Source organism: Garra rufa, chromosome 1 (genome assembly GCF_049309525.1).
Source record: "Garra rufa chromosome 1, GarRuf1.0, whole genome shotgun sequence".
Classification (NCBI taxonomy): domain Eukaryota; kingdom Metazoa; phylum Chordata; class Actinopteri; order Cypriniformes; family Cyprinidae; genus Garra; species Garra rufa.
Window position 1 is genome coordinate 21,632,633 of NC_133361.1, and position 20,150 is coordinate 21,652,782.

The following is a 20,150-nucleotide window of genomic DNA, read 5'->3' on the forward strand; positions in this document are numbered from 1 at the left end:
TGTCAAAATTAGATATTAAAAGCAGAAAATTGGCATTAAAATTCATAACAATCAAATATGCTCTAATGTTGAATTTAAGACTATGAAATGCAAGTTCAATTTCAATTCAAAATAATTTAGTTTTTTTCCAAGTTAGACTAAATTGATTGCTACACTGTCTAAAAGTCTAAAAATAATTTTCTTAATTTGCATTTTTAGTTGTTTTTCAGTAAAAATACTGTTAAAACAAGATAAATGTTCTTGAGGAACAAAATTGTTTAAGATAATGAAAAAAAAAACCCTGAATTACGTTTTTTCTTACGTTTACCTCATTGGTAAAAACCTAGAATGTTGCTTAAAACCTGGGACGTATTCAGCATGCATTCTCTTTTATTTATGCTATTTTAGATATTTTTAATGCAAAATCAAGACCAAATTGTTATTTGTGAACTTTGGTCTACAAAACCAGTCATAAAGGTACATTTTTTGCAATTGGGATTTATACATTATCTGAAAGCTGAATAAATAAGTTTTCTGTTGATGTATGGTTTGTTAGGATACGGCTATTTGAAAATCTGGAATCTGAGGGTGCAAAACAATCAAAATATTGAGAATATTGCCTCTAAAGTTGTCAAATGAAGTTCTTGGTAATGCATATTACTAATCAAAAATGAATCTTTGATACATTTATGGTAGGAAATTTACAAAATATTTTCATGGAACATGATCTTTACTTAATATCTGAACCAAATCGACAATTTTGACCCATACAATGTATTTTTGGCTATTGCTACAAATATAAGACTGGTTTTGTGGTCCAATGTCACATTTGCAGATGAGCAAATGTGATTGCATGCAATGCATCCTTTTCCAAAGTTCCACAAAAGTCTCTGAAATTCTTTTTTTTTCAATCCAACAGGATGAATTTCATCCCTTCATCGAGGCTTTGCTACCACACGTCCGCGCCTTCTCCTACACCTGGTTCAACCTCCAGGCCCGCAAGCGCAAGTACTTCAAGAAGCACGAGAAGCGCATGACGAAGGACGAGGAGCGCGCCGTCAAAGACGAACTCCTGGGCGAGAAGCCCGAGATCAAGCAGAAGTGGGCGTCCCGTCTGCTCGCCAAGCTCCGCAAAGACATCCGCCCGGAGTTCCGTGAGGACTTCGTGCTCACCATCACGGGGAAGAAGCCGCCGTGCTGCGTGCTGTCCAACCCCGACCAGAAGGGCAAGATCCGCCGCATCGACTGCCTGCGGCAAGCGGACAAGGTCTGGCGCCTGGACCTGGTCATGGTTATCCTGTTCAAGGGAAGCCCGCTGGAGAGCACGGATGGGGAGAGGTTGGTCAAGTCGCCGCAGTGTTCCAACCATGGCCTCTGTGTGCAGCCGCACCACATCGGAGTGTCCGTGAAAGAACTGGACCTGTATCTGGCCTACTTCGTCCACACGCCAGGTGAGTCACACACACACACACACACACACACACACACATACACACACACACACTGCTGCGTAACCCGGTTCAGGAAACATGGTCCGATTCAGTTCCGGGCTGCATTCCAAAAATGCACTTGAATGCAAATATATGCAAATACAGGCTTTGTTGTGTTTATTTGTGATTATATGTGTGGTTGCAATGTAAATTCAAGGAGTGTGTGTGAAATTGTGACATTTTGCTTGACTTTTTCCGTGTGTGAACTGGTTTGCAGGTTATGTATGCTGTAGTGTGTGTGTGTGTGTGTGTGTGTGTGTGTGTGTGTGTGTGTGTGTGTGTGTGTGTGGCGTAATGCAATCGTGCCTTTGATAGTTGTGCGTACGTGTGTGTGTAAATGTCAGGTTGTGTATTGTGCCGGTGACAGCTGGCCTTCTCCCAGCTGGTGTGAAGGCCAGCAACACACACACACACACACACACACACACACACACACACACACACACTTAGTTAGTTAGTTACACTACTGCCTTTAAATACACACACCAATAATCAGAACAATCACATTCTCATAGACAGAACATTTACTTTCGATTTACACTCTTGATTTATGTATTTTATTAAACTGTTTGTTTTAGTTTGAAATAAATGTCAAAATTAGATATTAAAATTAGAGCATTCACATTAAAATTCTTAACAATTATATGACTTTCATGAAACTCGATGGTAAATACAGACTTAAATAGAGTGTAGTGTAAAATATTTTCTTTTATAAAGCATTTTTAAAAATATATAAATATAACAAATTAGTATAATATAAAAAGTTTTTACTCTAGGTTTTTAGAAATAATGTATTTATATTTATACATATATATGTGTATATATAGTATATATATATTTTATTATTATTATTTTTTATTATTATTTTTTAATTATGTTTTATATTTTAATGATAAATAAATAAATTACAGATATTTTTAAACACTTAACACTTTCTGCAGCTGTTAAAATAAGTTTGTTCATTTAATATGTATTTTTGTATTTTATTTAAAATATTTAATACTTTTTATTTAATTTAGTATTATTATTTGTTAACAATATTAATAATACATAAATGACATACAGTATTATTTATAAGCCCTTAAAATAACACTTTGTGCACTGACTATTATAATTAATCATATTAATAAATAGTTTTATTTGTGTTTTTAAAATGGTAAAATATTTAATTATGTTTGTATGTATGCATGTATATATGTATGTATTTATTAATAGATTTTTATGTATAAGGTTGATGATTGTGGTTTTGTTGCAGTTGGAAGTATTTATTTGTCAGATGCTCTGAGTGTTGGTCACCATATTGGCGTCAGCTCTTGGGAAAACACAGAAAGAGGCGCACAAACAGCACAATATTATATCTGCAGCTATTTACCGGCAGCTCAGTTATTTAGCTATTATCTGTGCACTCAGAGTATGTGAACAGGCAACATTTGACGGCGGTTTTCGCCTTTGTTGTGACACAGAGCCATAATTCTGTTTGTTGGCAAGACCTCCGAAAGAGATTTTGTTGCCCATGCCGAGTTTCCCTTTCGCTCCGTGTGGAACTCAGCGTCAGTTAGCCGGTTCGCCATGCCGTTCTTTTCCTGTTTAACGGTATGCCAGGACTTAGATTATCTCCTGCTGACCCGGCCGAATCTCCTGTATTAATCCGGACGCTATTAAAGCGGCCCAATGGCTCATTGTTCCGGCCACATCCGCTTTACCATATTGAGGGAATATTACTGCAACGCTTAAACACTGACAGACCCTGTTGTACGCAGTCTGTATTTTGCAAAGATTATTCTCAAAGCAAACATTTGCATTTATTTTTCGACTGCAGTTTTAAACGCCAAGCGCCTGCCAAAAACCAGGCCTGGTTTAGATCACTCCTGCTTTTGCTGTCTCTGAAAATCAGCGTTTACATTTCGGCTCCAACTACACGTACTGTGATATTTGCACGCTGTAGACCAGGAGGCACGATTCGTCTATAATTTACACTCCAAGTCCGGTTGTTTAGTGGTTTATTGACAGGATGCGTGTCGTATCGCCCCCTGGGAGCGATTAATGACGTTAAACTCCGCCGGTTAAATACCCAGGAGCACGATGCCGTAATTACGCTCGGTCTTCTCGCCGTACGTCGGCTGTATTAATGATGATGATTAATGGGAGTTTTTCACGAGCATCTCGGATCGGCCGTCTCGAGCTGCTCCAGAAAAAAAGTTGTTATTTTTCTTCTGCGTTTGTCAGAATGATGGATGCTTTCTCCCGGGTTAGTCATCTCTGGAGCTCGCCACGTCATACGGCTTCCATTATCGCGCAGTCATGATAAAAACATGTGCCTGCTCTCATCTCTAATCGAGCTGTGTCCAGCTCAGACAGCCGATAAAACGCCGGCCGCAATGCCAAGTTCTGTAGTCAGGCGACGGCTATACAGCTTTGTGTTGTAAAGGAGAGAGAGAGGGATAGAGGGTGTAAGGAGGGGAACTAATGGTGGCCTTTTCCTTTCAGAAAAGGAAATGGATGTATATAGTCGAATGACAATAGACTCTTAAAAGTGCGGTCAAGCGTTAAATCACTTGTTTCACAGCGAATCATCTATTCAGGATCGCTTCCACAGCTTTCAAAGGTGTTAGAGATATCACAGAGGTGTTGCGATTTCTAGCGGGAGTTTAAAAATAAAGACGGATTTTGTGCTGTGGGTGTTTGATGACGGTGGGAGCTGCAAACGTTACATTTATAGTTAGTATTTCCTGCGTGTTTTCTTTTTTGAAGTGACAAAAGCAATAAGTTCGCTTGCCGTCAGGCCTTGGGCAGCAGCGCTCCTTCTTGGCTGGTGATCGAGGTGTTGTGGGCCGCTAACAGATTCCCGCTGCTCCAGGCTTTGAGGCCCGTAACCAGACCGACAGCAGACAGTCACCCGCACTGACCGCTGACACGCCGCTCTGGTCACCTTCACATTTGATTTGATTTGGAGCTGGATGTACTTTGACTCTCTTTCAGCAATGTGAAGGTGTTGCTTGGAGCACACTCAGGAAACTGGTTTTCCTGTGTTTATTGTGTTTGTGTGAGAGAGTTTGTTTAATTGCAGGTGCTGGAAAAATATTAGTCCGTTTGGATTCAGCTTTTGGCTGTTTTTAAAAATGGGACATCAGAAGTGTTATAGCTAATTTATTTGGAAATGAGAAAATGCAAATCTGCAGTATGAATATTCAGTGATAGCACAAAAAAATTATTGTTTTACTCTGAATATATTTTTTTAAATATCCCCCCCCCCAAAAAAAAATATATCCATAATATCATCAAATCAAATTTGAACGAATTACATGATATACAAAATAAATGTTTTTTGAATAACTGCATTTATAAATTGTTTTATAGGTATTTTATTAATATCTTTCATTTTAACAGACAATTTCAGATGCTTTATTTTAATATTTTAAATGTATTATAATATAGAAGTGTTTAAATGACAGATTTTTAAATAATATTTTATCAGTATATTTACAATATGCTAATTCTAACTATTTTAATATATAACATGTGACCGTGGTCCACAAAACCAGTCATAAAACCTGATATTGAAAATATTGAGAAAATCGCCTTTAAAGTTGTCTAAATGTAGTTCTCAGCAATGCCTATTACTAATCAAAAATTAAGTTTTGATATATTTATGGTAGGAAATGTACAAAATATCTTTATGGAACATCATCTTTACTTAATATCATAATAATTTTTGGCATAAAAAATAATAATAATTTGGATCCATGCAATGTTTTGTTGGCTATTGCTGCAAATATACCCATGCGATCCAGGGTCACATATAGTAATGTTTTGCTTTAATATGTAGGTGAAATCTACAAATAATTTCAACAGTTTCCCTAAAGACAGTTATAATATGCATGAAATGGAAAAAAACAGGAGAACTGTTAAAGGAGGAGAAGGATAGAGGTTGGTTCTGCTTTTCTTTACAGCCTTTTGTTTGGATGGGACAGGCAAATAAAACCTACAGAGGTAAAACCGAAATGCCCCATATACCGGACACATAAACATATAACCAAACAGAAATAATGTTAAGCAGAAGTTTTAATATTCTCCGGCAGTTTAGAAGAGATTATATCAGGAATAACCACAGCAAATGAATCCTCCTTTTCCTCCTGATCAACTATTAATTATTAGTATTATTTGCATTGTTGCATTTGTTAAAACGCAGAATAGAACAGCGGGCAGAGAATAAAGACGGTGTAAAATGCCAAAATGGAAACAAAAGCCGGTCTGCGAAGGGAACTTCGACTGGTGTGTGTGTTTGGCACTGGCGCACGGATCTCGGCTTTTCAAATCACGCCACACGCTCTGCCAACATCCCTCTCTCTTTCCCAGCCTCTCCTTCCATTTAACCCGCTTTTTCAGGCCCTATCCTCTGCTTTCCTCCGAACACGTCCTCGCTCTCTCGCCATCTTAACACCTCCGTCACGGCGCCGACGGGAAAAACAAGTCTTTACCTCGCTCGCAATTCCGTATAGAAATATACACTCGCTTTGTGTCTCAGGAAAACGCTTTTTGTTTTTTTTGAGCAATTTTCTTTTTTAATGATTCAGAAATTGGCCACAACGAACGATCCCATACGCTGGGAAAGCCGCGTTCCAAATCAAAATGGAGAGTTTGGCAGAGCTGACTTTGGCTGCCGGGCTTCTGTCTGGGATGTAGACGTGAACAAATACAGCTCCGATAGATCATCCAGCTAATCGTGTTTAAGTACATATATTTTTACACAAAATCACCCCTTAGGCGTCTGACCCGAATGGTCAAGCTGTCGCCAGCGGAATTAAAGTTAGAAAATTATGCTTTTTAACTTCTAAAGTGTGTCAGGAGAACCGGCTGAAGGCGGCATTAGCGAATGACACATTTGACAGCCGGGTTTTACCTGATGAGAGTCACAGAGTTTGACATAAGCCCTCACAGGAATGTGTGTTTTGTGTATCCGCGCCGTGACGTTATTTTCATATGGGTGTGTACGGCTTGCTATGACTGACACGCCGGACAGGCTAATAGTGGCAGTCAGACTGAGCGAATAATGATTGGAAAATGAGGGCTATTATTGAACTAGAGTAAACAGCACAGGACTCTGGTGAAAAGACCTCATTCACCACAGCGCTGGAGTGCAGCGGCTTTCTTCTCCTCAGGGGTCCTCCTGCCGCTCTCAGAATCCGCCTTTTGTTCGCCACAGAGACGGGCCGAAAGAGAGAGAGGGGATGAAGCCCGCGCCGGTCTAACGAGACCTTCGTTTTGTCGTGGCCATGAGGCCGTTTCATCATTGCAACTGTAGACACACACTGACAAATAAACAGTACTTTTTGGTACTTCTGTGGGTTTTATCAGCACCTTTGTAATTTAGTGTACCATGGTACACTGAATGTACAGTGGTGGTTATACCATGGTAGTTTTTGTACTGCTTTTTTACAGCTGCTTCTTTTTTTTTTACATACAGAAATTTATCATATTTCTTTTTCTAGAAATACCTGCTGATTTGTATTTACCATCATATACTTTGGGTGAAATGTTTAACCCAAGTTTCTGGGTACTTTTATTTAACTCAACTATTGTTTGAAAATTACTTTATGGCTGACTTAAAATGAACCCAAATACATTGTGAATTAAAAATCAGACACATAATTACTAGAGGCATCAGCAATAATCAATGGATGAACATTTACTAACAAGAAATTTAAAAAATGGGTCACACTTTATATTAGATGGCCTTAAATGTTATGTACTTGCAACAAAAAAATAAGTACAATGTACTTAATGTGGTCATATTGCATTGCAAAAGACTTTTGCTTCTATTAAGGTGGGATATGGGTAAGGTTAGGGACAGGTTTGGTGGTATGGGTAGGTTTAAGGGTGGGTTAGGGTGTAAGGTATGGGTCAACAGTGATGATTACAGAAATTAATTACAAATGTAATTACATAGAGGTTTAAAAAAAAAAAAAAAAATCTAAGTTTGGTACATTGGTACATTGTACCAAATGATTAATTTAAATGTAAAAACATAGTAGTTAAGTCCACCTAATGTAAAGTGGGAACTACAAATGTTAATAAATGTTAATAAATCTATTTTTGGGTTCATTTAATCATTTTAAGCAAAAAATATAGTAATTTTTAACCAATAGTTGAGTTAAATAAAACTACCCAAAAGGTATGGGTTAAACATTTAACTTAACCACTAGGTCAAAACAACCCAGTTGCTGGGTTTGTCCATATTTCACTCATATTTAACTTTTTAGATTGTAACAAAAAAACTATGGAACTAAAGTTTTTTTTGTTTTTTTGTTGACATAGTACAATGGTGATATGTGACCCTGGACCACAAAACCAGTCATAAGGGTAAATTTTTTGAAATTGAGATTTATACATCATCCGAAATCTGCATAAAAAGCTTCCGATTGATGTATGGTTTGTTAGGATAGGACAGTATTTGACCAAGATAAAACTATTTAAAAAATCTGGAATCTGAAAGTGCAAAAAAATTACAATATTGAGAAAACCACCTTTAAAGTTGTTCAAATGAGGTTCTTAGCAATGCATTTTTGATATATTTACAGTGGGAAATTTACAAAATATCTTCATGGGAAGTGATCTTTACTTAATATCTTAATGATTTTTGGCATAAAAGAAAAATTTACAATTTTATCCCATACAGTGTATTTTTAGCTATTGCTACAATATACCTGTGCTACTTAAGACTTGTTTTGTGATCCAGGTTGACATATTAGTAAATACTTGAATTTGTACTTAAGTAATACAAAAATTGATAAAATGGCAAAGTATAGACTTTTGCCAATATGACACAACATAGTACCATTATAATACAGTAAATGTTGGGTAACACTTTACAATAGTTAAATTTTAGTAATGCATTAGTAAATGCTGAAATTAACATTTACTAAGATTAATAAATGCTGTAGAAGTCGCCTATTGTTCATTCTTAGTTCATGTTAACTAATGAACTTTATTGTAAAGTGTATCCAAATTTTGTATTTTTCTTACAGAAATTATGTTTAAAAAATACTAGGTGTCCTTTTTACATGTTACATGTACTTAATAATATAATAACAATGAATTATGCATAATTACATGCAAGTAACCCTAAGACAAACCCTAATCCTAACCCTAACCATATAGTAGGTACATGTAGTTAATTAATATTACTCAGTACTTAGATATATAATTACACTGTAACAAGGGCACCTTTAAATAAACTGTTTATTAATAAGAAATACTTTGGAATTGCCATGTTTTTTGACTTTGTACCATGGTGATAAAGTAAATATTTGACATGCTAGTTAATTTTTTCTTACAAAAAATGATTTTATTTAACACTTTTATCCAAGTGTCTCTACATGGTACTTTTTGTAATACAGTTTTATTAGCTTTCTTACGGAATAGTACAGTGGCAGTACTATAGTATAGTGATGAGATCAGATGATTACTTTTCTTTTCTTACAGAGAAAAGTATATTTCTGACAGGTAAGTGCAAATCAGCAGCAAATCTACCAATTTGGGTTTTCAATGTGATACTATGGCAATAAAACACATTTATTTTCTTAACAAACATTTACTGTGTGTGTGTGTGTGTGTGTGTGTGTGTGTGTGTATGTGTATGTGTATATGTATGTATGTATGTATGTATGTATGTATATATATATATATATATATATGGTATATATATAATTTGGTAAATAAATTTGGGGTTGTTTCAGAAACTTCTCACACAATGCTTTAGGGCTCTTTGGCGCTGTATGTGAATGCTAATGTATGGATGTTTGCTTGGAGCAGTGCATGAGCAGGTTTCTGTCTGTGTGGAAGCTCGTGCTTTTGTGTGTGTGTGTTAATGCATGTGAGCGAGAGAAAAAACGCATCAGGGCAGCTCAGGGACGCGGAGTGTAAACTAGGTGCTAATGCCCCCTTTTGCCTGTTTTGTCAGTGCAAACGTTCTAATTAATGGGAATGGAATAAATAAATTAAGCGGCTACGTCTCTCCACAGCTGAGCAGCGCGAGAGAGCGAAAGAGAGGGAGAGCGGCTGTGAATTTCTCTTCCTGTTCCACTTATCATGTTATGACCTATTAGCCCGGGCTTTGATGCAGAGGCTTTTGTCAACACGCGCACAAAAGCAGCTTTATTCTGTCGGATTTATGAGGTATTCATGTAACTAATAAAATCATTTTCCTGCAGATTTGAATTCATTGTGCATGTAATTGACTTTGCAGAGAGTGCACTAAAATATATGCAAGTAAAGCTGCTGGTTAGTGGTGTTTGCTAAGTCAAGCGTCACTCATGCCGTTACTAAGAGGTTAAAGGAATAGTTCACCCAAAAATTAAAATTAGCTGAAAATGTACTTGCCTTCAGGCCATTCAAAATGTAGATGAGTTTGTTTTTTAATCAGAACAGATTTGGGAGCAATTCTGCAGATCCTCTGCAGTGAATGGGTGCCATCAGAAAACAGCTGATATCAGTCAAAAAGTTCATAAAAAGCACCAAAAATAGTTCTAAGCAAATGTGTCAGTGGATTTTGAAGTGAGAGGAATAACAGGGTATTGACTTTTTCACTCAAGGAAGCACTATTATGGACTCTATTTGGCCAGAAGTGACCTTAATTATGGATTTGCTTCTTACAAACACAGCTTTTGTTGTTAAGATGTTAATTTATGGACTGGAGATTACTTGTGGTTTACTTTGATGTTTTTATCATTTGATGTTTGGAATCTCATTCTGACGGCACCCATTCACAGAGGATTCATTGGTGAGCAGGTGATGAAATGCTAAATTTCTCCAAATCTGTTAAGATAAAGAGACAAACTCATCTACATCATCAATGGCTGGAGAGTGGTAAAAACTGTTCCTTTAAGTGATTATACTTGTAATACTAAGTATTAAAGTTTGTGTTTGATTTGTGGTATGTTTCTGTTGGGAATGCCACAGTGCTGTCCCATAATTCCTTGCAGCATCCACAACCTGTACAAGCCCCTGTTTACTCTAATACGTCTTGCCGTTCCAGTCTTTGCCTCTCTCTCTCACACACACTCAGAGGACGGCCAGTGCAGGTGCAGTGATTAGAGCAGATTTATTGTAGTCTCTTGCTCTCATTTAGTCTAATTTTATAGAGCCGCTTTAATTACAGTGCAGTCCTGAACCTCTGAACCTTACCTGCTCTGATGATAATGCCCCATTGTCTCCCTCTCTGTCTTTCCCCCCTCTCTCTCTAGGGAGGAGATTTTAAATACATCATAAGGTACATTAAAGGAATTATTCAACCAAATAGGTTACTTGCCGTATATTATTTTCTTTCTTCCGTGAAACACAAAATGAGATGTTGGGCAGAATGTTCAAGCTGCTCTTTTCTGTACTGTTGAATTTCTTATTTTTTTTTGGCCAAAAAACAATTAATTTCTGTAATTATGAACAAAAACAAAAATCTCAAGTATATGTCACTAATAGGGCTACTAATAACTTAAAATCGTTTTTCTAAACATGCTTTTTGTTATTGTGTACTGCAAAAAATATTGCAGCAAATTTGACCTAAAATTAAAAGTAAAACAGAAAATATAAGTATAAAATCTACCTCAAAATGCTAATCCAAACTAATCTGAGCGTTTCTTCCTGTGGAGCAGCTACACATGTTCCCTTTCATTTTATCATTCTGTTTTCCTCCTCTCATCTGTTTTTCTCTTCAGTCAACATCATCCCCTGTGTCTCCTTGAACCAGAGATACAAGAAATCGTGTTGGTGCCTGTGTGTGTGTGTCTGTATACTGTATGAGCACATGTGCGTCAGAGTGCGAGACTAGGCCACAACAAACGGCATCTGCAGATAGCGCATATGGGAAGAACCATCCCAGACCCCCACACACACACGTCCCAGAGCAGCTGAACCCACTTCACACCTGATGCTGGGGGTCTGTGTGTTCCCTGCTCTATTCCACAAACACAGATGGGACCCTGAACCCCCAGGACGGGCCTCAGACCGGGGGCTTTCCTGGCTGTCGGTCCAGCGTGGTCGGCTCTGATTGTGGGTGTGCAAGCGGTTTTGACAGGATGGTTTTGAATCCACAGCTCTGTTTGCTTATGTTACTGCTGCACGTCGTGAGGATTTAAAGGAGTTAAAGATTACACATACAATGTAGTTTTGAGCATAGTCCTTTGGAAACGGTCATATTGAAGAGCTTGACGTTATATTGTTTTGTTGCGCTGTCATTATATAGTTTTATCCATCATGCTAAAGCTAAATTTATACTAGTGAATTTTTGGTTTAAAACATTTAACTTTTGCTACAGTTACGCCTGTCGTTTACACCCTAGACACTTTTGAAAACACTGCAGACCCCGTTTTACTTTAAAAACGACGGGGTTGCACTTCAGTGTAAACGGGCCAAAACGTAGACTTTTGAAAATGATGGCGTGGCTGCCCACACTCTGCCTATTGTTGATGTGCGTATAATGTGCCATCATTGTTGTACCCATAGATATGTTTAGGTAGATTCCCCATTCAACCACTCCAAGCAATCTAAATAATAGGGCATCTGTCTGTACATATCTATGGTTGTACCTGCATGAATGGTCATGTGAAATGCGTTTTCGGTTGAGAGGGAGATTGTTTCTGAAACACCGCTGTAGATGGGTCATTCTGTTTGTCTGTAAGGTCTAACTTTAATCAATCCAATCAGTCCATCCATCCATCCATCCATCCAACCAATTCGTCCAACCAACCAATCCATCAATACATCCACCTAACCAATCTGTCCAACCAGTCTATCCATCCATCCATCCAATCCACTCACCCAACCAGTCCATCCATCAACCCAACCAGTCCATCCATCCACCCAACCAATCCATCCATCCAAAAAATAAATCCATCCAGTCTGTCCATCCTACCAACAAACCCACCCATCCAATCCCCCTACTCAATCCACTTACCCAACCAATCCGTCCATCCACCCAATTTATCCAATTAATCCATCCATCCAATCAATTCATCCACCCAATCAAGGAATCCATCCATTCCTCCATCCAATCTATTCTTCCACCCAATCAACCAAACCATCCATCCATTCTTCCATCCAATCAATCATTTTATCCACTCAGCCAACCAATCTATCAATCAATCCATCCAACCACCCACCCATCCAATCTGTCCACTTACCCAACCACTCGATCCATCCACCCAATCCATCCATCTAATTAATCCATCCATCCTTTCATCCATCCAATCAATTCATCCACCCAACCAATTCATCCACCCAACCAATCAATTTATCCTCCCAATCAATGAATATATCCATTCCTCTATCCAATCAATTCTTCCACCCAGTCAACCAAACCATCCAACCACCCACCCATCCAATCTGTCCACTTACCCAACCACTCGATCCATCCACCCAATCCATCCATCTAATTAATCCATCCATCCTTTCATCCACCCAACCAATTCATCCACCCAATCAATGAATCCATCCATCCATCCATCCATCCATCCATCCATCCATCCATCCATCCATCCATCCATCCATCCATCCATCCATCCATCCATCCATCCATCCATCCATCCATCCATCCATCCATCCATCCATCCATCCATCCATCCATCCATCCATCCATCCATCCATCCATCCATCCATCCATCCATCCATCCATCCATCCATCCATCCATCCATCCATCCATCCATCCATCCATCCATCCATCCATCCATCCATCCATCCATCCATCCATCCATCCATCCATCCATCCATCCATCCATCCATCCATCCATCCATCCATCCATCCATCCATCCATCCATCCATCCATCCATCCATCCATCCATCCATCCATCCATCCATCCATCCATCCATCCATCCATCCATCCAATAATTTCATCCACCCCATCTGTCCATCCATCTGATTTATCCAACCAACCAACCCATCCAATCTGGTCACCCAACCAGTCTGTCCATCCATCCACCCAACCAACCCATCCATCCATCCATTAGGGGTGGAACGGTACATGTATTCGTTTCGAACCGAATCGGTACGGGGGTCACGGTTCGGTGCATGAATTTAAACGGAGAATACACGGTATGAAAATAAAAAAAAACTTGCCTGCAAAATAATTAATGTAATGCGGAACTACTGTAAGATACGCGGGTTCTTTAGGGACAGCTAATATTTAGCCCCGCTTTAGCTCTGAAGCTCTGATTGGCGTCGATGCAGCCGAGCTCCGCCTATGTATGCGATCTATCAGAGCCCGTCTACATTCTCTGGCACTCTGCAATTTTTTGTCAGCTCGACGGTCCATCATTGTGGTCCAGGGATTTCCTGAACTTTATGATCTGTCAAGCCCCCATTATTTTGACGCTAATAGAAGAAACAATGCATGGAGACGCATAGGCTTGGAGCTAGAGCGCAGCTGATGGTTGCTTAGAAACGGCAGACGCTTCCGGAGCGCAAGCGCCCGAGCGCTTTGTTGATCGTTTTTTCACGCGTTTTTAGGCGCGACATGTGAACGGCCCCTTAGATCGCAAGTTTGGGAAAACTTCGCTTTTCCAGTCAGTTACAGTAGTACAGGCGAGAGAGTGGTGGAAAAGACGAGGACTGTGTGTTGCCGTTGTTCAGCGGTTGTTGGGTATGTGAGTGGAAATACATCTAATTGCCTTCTGCATTTTTGTTTTGCTTTTCCCTCCACTGTACCGAAATCATACCGAACCGTGACGTCTGAACCGAGGTACGAACCGAACCGTGACTTCTGTGAACCGTTCCACCCCTACCATCCATCCATCCATCCATCCATCCATCCATCCATCCATAACTGACCAATCCATCCATAACTGACCAATCCATCCATAACTGACCAATCCATCCATCCATCCATAACTGACCAATCCATCCATCCATCCATAACTGACCAATCCATCCATCCATCCATAACTGACCAATCCATCCATCCATCCATAACTGACCAATCCATCCATCCATCCATAACTGACCAATCCATCCATCCATCCATAACTGACCAATCCATCCATCCATCCATAACTGACCAATCCATCCATCCATCTAATCATTTTATCCACCCAATAATTTCATCCACCCCATCTGTCCATCCATCTGATTTATCCAACCAACCAACCCATCCAATCTGGTCACCCAACCAGTCTGTCCATCCATCCACCCAACCAACCAACCCATCCATCCAGTCTGTCCATCTCACCAACTCACCCGTCCATCCATCCGTCCATCCGACCAACTCACCCATCCATCTAGTCTATTGTCCATCCAATCCACCTGCCCAACCAGTCCATACATCTACCCATCCGACCAACCAGTCCATACATCCAGTCCAACAACTCCACCCATCCAATCCATTCATCCATCCAGTCCGCTCACCCAACCAGTTCATTCATCCAATCCATGCACTCACTCAATCCATCCATCCGTCCAATTACGCACCCACCCAACCAGTTCATCCATTCATACGTACATACATATCCTATCCAATCCATGGTTCTGTTCATCCTTCTTTGTTGTTCAATCTCCCTTTATAAGGACCATAAACCTTTCTAGTTAAAAATTAGCCAGGTGATTTTTTTTAAATTTTATTTTCCATAATGTAAGGACTTGATTGATGGCTCAGAGTTCATCTAACTTGGAGTTGGGGCGGAGGAGCTTTGTCTGATGATGTGTTGAAAGCGAGGTATGCAGCCGTTAGCGTCATGATTGAGTGGATTTTATAGAAATGCTTTTCCAGAACTTTCTGTTAGAACGTCTTTTGAATCAGATACTAAGAGATAAGATGCACATCATTATTATGTACAGCTGTATGCTCTGTAGCTGTAAATAAATCATTGAAAACAATGACACTTTTGGCAGCCTGATGTGTTGTTTTAGTGAAATGATCTGCGCTTGTTTTAACACACTCTGGGAATGTCCATGTTGTATACATCATACATTATACTACAAGGGCCTTTTTTTATATCAAGGCCTGTTCAGCATTAAACGTTAAACTGAATTAAACCTCGCAGAAGTCGTCAGCAAAGATTTAAGATTCAAAGTAAGAGTCTGTGTTTATTCTAAGAGCAGCTGAACGTAAATGTGTATATACATGTGCGCAGACACACACACAGAGTACATCTCTTTCTGGCCTACTTTTGTGGTTAGATTTTAATCTGTGGTTTTGGCCCTAAGAACGCCTAAGGTTTTGCTTTTCCTGTGTTTTTTTTATTGTCTTTCATCAATTCTAAGCTTGTAGAGAAGTCTTTTAATGTAGTTTTATTTAGCAAGAATGCTTTAAATTATTTAAAGTATTGATGCTGAAAATTGATCTTTGCACCATATGAATAAAATGCATTATAAAATATATTACAATAGAAAATGGCTATTTTAAGTTTTAATGGTATATCATAATATTACAATTTTTTTACTGGGTTTTTGATCAAATACATTCAGCCTGGGTGAGCTTAAAAGACTTCTTTTACAAACATAAAACGTATCTTAGGAGCCCTATACTTTTACATTCCTTTTTAACAAGATGCATTAGTATCCTGTATATCCATAATCTCTACTATTTATACTTTTATGTCTAAATCCACTGCATTTAAACAATTTATTTTGCTTGTTATGATGTTTAATGTCAATATATCTGGTTGATATTGACATCAATACGCACTGAAGTGTAGAATGAATAGTTTACAAGTGAATTTAGACATCAGTCACGTGAGTGTTGAGTTTTTTTGTGGTCAGAGTTCTCTGTCAACCTAAAAACAGCTGTGAAGGGCCTCGTACCGCTGCTGGCCTGTGATTATTTAGCGAACGCAGCCACAGAATTTGCCTTTATATAAGCTGTGACATCATGGTTGGGTTTTTGATGCTGACTTGTGATAGGACACAGTTTAATGTTTCAGAAACATTCTCACAGTTACAGTTTGAGAAAATAAAGAAGCTTTTGTTCACTTGCTCGCTCCGTGGTCGACTTGCTTTCATTTTTGAGGGGGAAAACCTCTAATTTGCCCACAGGTGACACACAAAACCAAAGTAACTCAAGCAAAGTCTGCATCTCCCTGCTCCTTCGGGGTAATTTGATAGCCAAGTGCAACGCAAACAGTCTCAAATTACGCATTTTTCCGGTTATCGAATCACACTAACAGTTTTCGAACCTGGTTTGCTCTCTCCGTCTCACATTTTACACTACACTTCTCTCACTTTGCCTCTCTTTTTCTCACTCATTCGCTCTTGCTCTCTCCCTCTCTTTCCGCTCATTTTCTGCTCTCTCTGAGGAGTTGTCCTGGTTAGACCTCCGCTCGAAACGCTCGGCAACACAGAGGCTCTTTGTGGTTGCGTTCTTTCACAAGGTGTTTGTGAGAAAGAGCAGGATTTCGCTCCTGTGCTCTCCTTTCCATCCCGCTTGCTTTTTTCTTTTCTGTCTCTCTGTGGTTTGCTCGGTAAACACTCGTGTCCTACACATGCAATTCATCATATGGAGACAAAGCTGCCGAATCTCACCCCGAGCAGGCCTGATTAAACGCACGCTTTCGCTTGAAATTCACTCTCTTCAGGGTTTCTCCTCTGCTTGACTTGGCCGTCTCCACCCAGGCTTGATTTGAATGCTCTTTAACACACACGCACACACAGATGTGCATACACGCATTTAGAGGTCAGCTGCAGCGGATGTGGCCGTGGCCGTGGTGACATTTTTGAGGAAGACATCTGTTCGTGGACTATGTGTGCTCTCTTTAGGAAGAGTAACTGCGTGATCTTGCATACACATATGTTAAAGGGAAAGTTCAGCACATATTTAAATTCTGTCGTCATTTATTCATCCTCATGTCTTTTCAAATCACTGACTTTTCTGATACTTTCAAAAAATCGTTGCAGTGGTTTTTTTTGTCCATCCATTAAAAGTCAATGAGGTTCAGAGTTGTTTTGGACAAATCTTCAAAATATCTTCTTTTGTGTTCTGTAGAAGAAAATCTGGATTTGCAATGACATGAGAGTGAGAAAATGATGACTGTTTTTATTTTGGGCTAAATTATCTTGCTAATTTAATATATTTAGAGGGGTGTTCATTAAGAAAGAGTTGTGTTTTCGTATGATTGGGATATGATTACAGTTTTTGATGAGTATTTAAATAGTTCAGTTATTCTCACAATTTCTGTTTTTTAGTTTTAGTCTTTTTGTTGTTTGTTTTTGTCAGTTTTAGTCTTTTTTTTTTCTTTTTTCTTTTTTTTTTTTAAGGGGAGACACTGCAGTAAAAAACGCTGTTTTTCCATGCACCTGTCAAGTTTTGTCAAGAGAGTTTGGCCTTTTTGCTTTTTCATAAAGTGTTTTTTCAGACTAGTGGAAAGAAAACATCTAAAAGACACGGTTTAGTGTTTCTTTTATATCACTTTATCTATTTTTGTCGATAGATTTCAATTACAATCCATATTTTTAAAGGCTGTTTTCTCAAAATGAGTTTTTTTCTCCTACACTGAGCCATAAATCTCCACTTCAGTAGCACATACACACACCAAATTTTGCATTTTTATTCCAGTCTATAATCCTGAAGGTTTTTACAGAGGGACTTGTTCATATGTAATTTGCTTGATTTTATACAACATTTTATTCCCCAAAAAATTGTAAAAAAGATATCATTTTCAGTCTGTTCTAAGTTTATTCTGAATTATGGAGTGACACAATTCCCACTGTAAAAACATTTGACTCTAATAATTATGTTTAAAATTTTAACAAGAATTTTGAAACTGACTTCAGTGTTTAGATTTTTGTACTAGAAATGTATGCAAATTAGCGCATATTTCATAAAATAACACCTAACATTTTAGAAAACTTGTAATACAAAAAACTGTTTGCAATTATCAATGTAATCAATCAACTGGGTGAGGTGATAACTATTAGGTTTTTTTTTTTTTTTTTTACCCTATTCACCTGCAGTGTCTCGCCTTAATATGTCTAGACATTTGTTTTAGTTTTAGTAATTTTGTTTTCCTTTTTTAATATGTCTACACATTTTTTTTACATTTTTATTTTAATTTTTTTTTATTTCAGCTATAGTTTAAGTTTTTATAGTGACTTTTTACAATTTAGTTTCAGTTTTAGTTAACCATAATAACTATTATTTGCATGTGTTGTTTTAGCACCTGATTCTCTAAAGGAATTAGTGGATTCAGGTGCAGACACTTTTGTGAATATTGCACAAGTTATAATAAGCTTCATTTGCATAGATGCAGTAGATTTCTGCTGAAATGAATGACAGTACTCATGGCACAGTGTTATTTCGGCGTATTATGCGACTGTTTATAATGGATTGTGGGTAGTTTGTGAACAAGACTTTAGTTTTGGGCTAAGAAATACTCTATGGCGTGCTGTTTTGAGCTAATTTACCCCAGAATGTTCATAAACTTGTGATTTCTGATGTTTTCCAGTGAAATTAGAGGTTGATGAGGTATTTGTGTAACTGGCCCAGAGAAAAAATTACATAGCAGCGATTGCCTGTTTGTAGCTCAATAGACGTAACAGTTCTCAATTGATTTTGTCTTTGGAGTTTTATTTAAAATTCCTTTAAAGAAATAGGAATATTAAAACAAATGAGGCCATTGTTGCCGTACAGTAAGAGCTAAAGTTGAATAGCAGCTCAGAGAAAGAACTGATGAGAAATGTTTGAGTTCAAATAGAGATTCCTTTCTATTGATTACATTTTTTTGGCATTGTATCTAGTCAGATCTGAACTCTTGAGAAACTTTTTAAGAACCGGTTTCCGGTCTGTTTGCTTTCAATTTAATCTTGATTGTGTCTGGCTAAAACAATTGAGCTATTAAAGAGATTTTACTCTCACTCTGTTGAGAACAATTACAACTCCCACTTTTAAAAAAACAACACAAAAACAAAATGGAATTTTTTGTTTCAGTTTTTGTCCTTCAAAATGTCCTATGTAATTCAATGTGTTGTTTGCCTTTTCTTTGTGATTGTTTGGGAAATTTTCTAGCCATTTCGGAGAGAAAATTGTTTGCACCAAATGTTTATCAGTGCATGCATGTTTATAGCTAGATGCATACACTACCTGTCAAAAGTTTTTGAACTGTAAGATTTTTAATAAAGTCTCTTCTGCTCACCAAGCCTGGATTTATTTGATCCAAAGTACAGCAAAAGCAGAATTAAAAAATATATATATTTTTACTATTTAAAATAACTGTTTTCTATTTAAATATCTTTAAATTAATTTTTTGCATCAATATTCCAGTCACTCAGAAATCATTCTAATATGAATTCTCTTTATTATTATGTTGAAAACAGCTGAGTAGAATTTTTTTCAGGTTTCTTTGATGAATAGAAAGCTCAGAAGAACAACATATATCTGAAACAGAAATCTTTTGTAACATTATAAATGTCTTCATCATCACTTTTGATTAATTTAAAGCATCCTTGATAAATGAAAGTGTTAATTTCTATGATTTTCTAAAAAAAAAATGAATGGTATAGTGTATAATGTTACAAGAGCTTTTTATTGCAGATTGTAAAATATTACTAAAAATGATTAAATTATCATTTTTTTTAACAGCAAATCAGCATATTAGAATGATTTCTGAAGGATCATGTGACACTGAAGACTGGAAGTTATTTTAAATAGCAAACATATTTCACAATATAACTGCTTTTGCTGTATTATGGATCAAATAAAAGCAG

General features: G+C 37.8%; 1 protein-coding gene across 3 annotated transcripts in view; it reads left to right on the forward strand.

Annotated features, from left to right (window-relative positions):
• The first annotated feature begins 285 nt into the window (after positions 1-285).
• Positions 286-20,150, forward strand: part of nfixb (nuclear factor I/Xb) — a 75,727-nt gene continuing 55,862 nt past the window's right edge. For all 3 annotated transcript variants that reach the window (XM_073848763.1, XM_073848755.1, XM_073848771.1), the window contains exon 1: positions 286-1,430. In XM_073848763.1, coding sequence (XP_073704864.1) covers positions 800-1,430 — 631 coding nt within the window. In that variant the 5' untranslated portion in view covers positions 286-799. The remainder of the gene's footprint in view (positions 1,431-20,150) is intronic.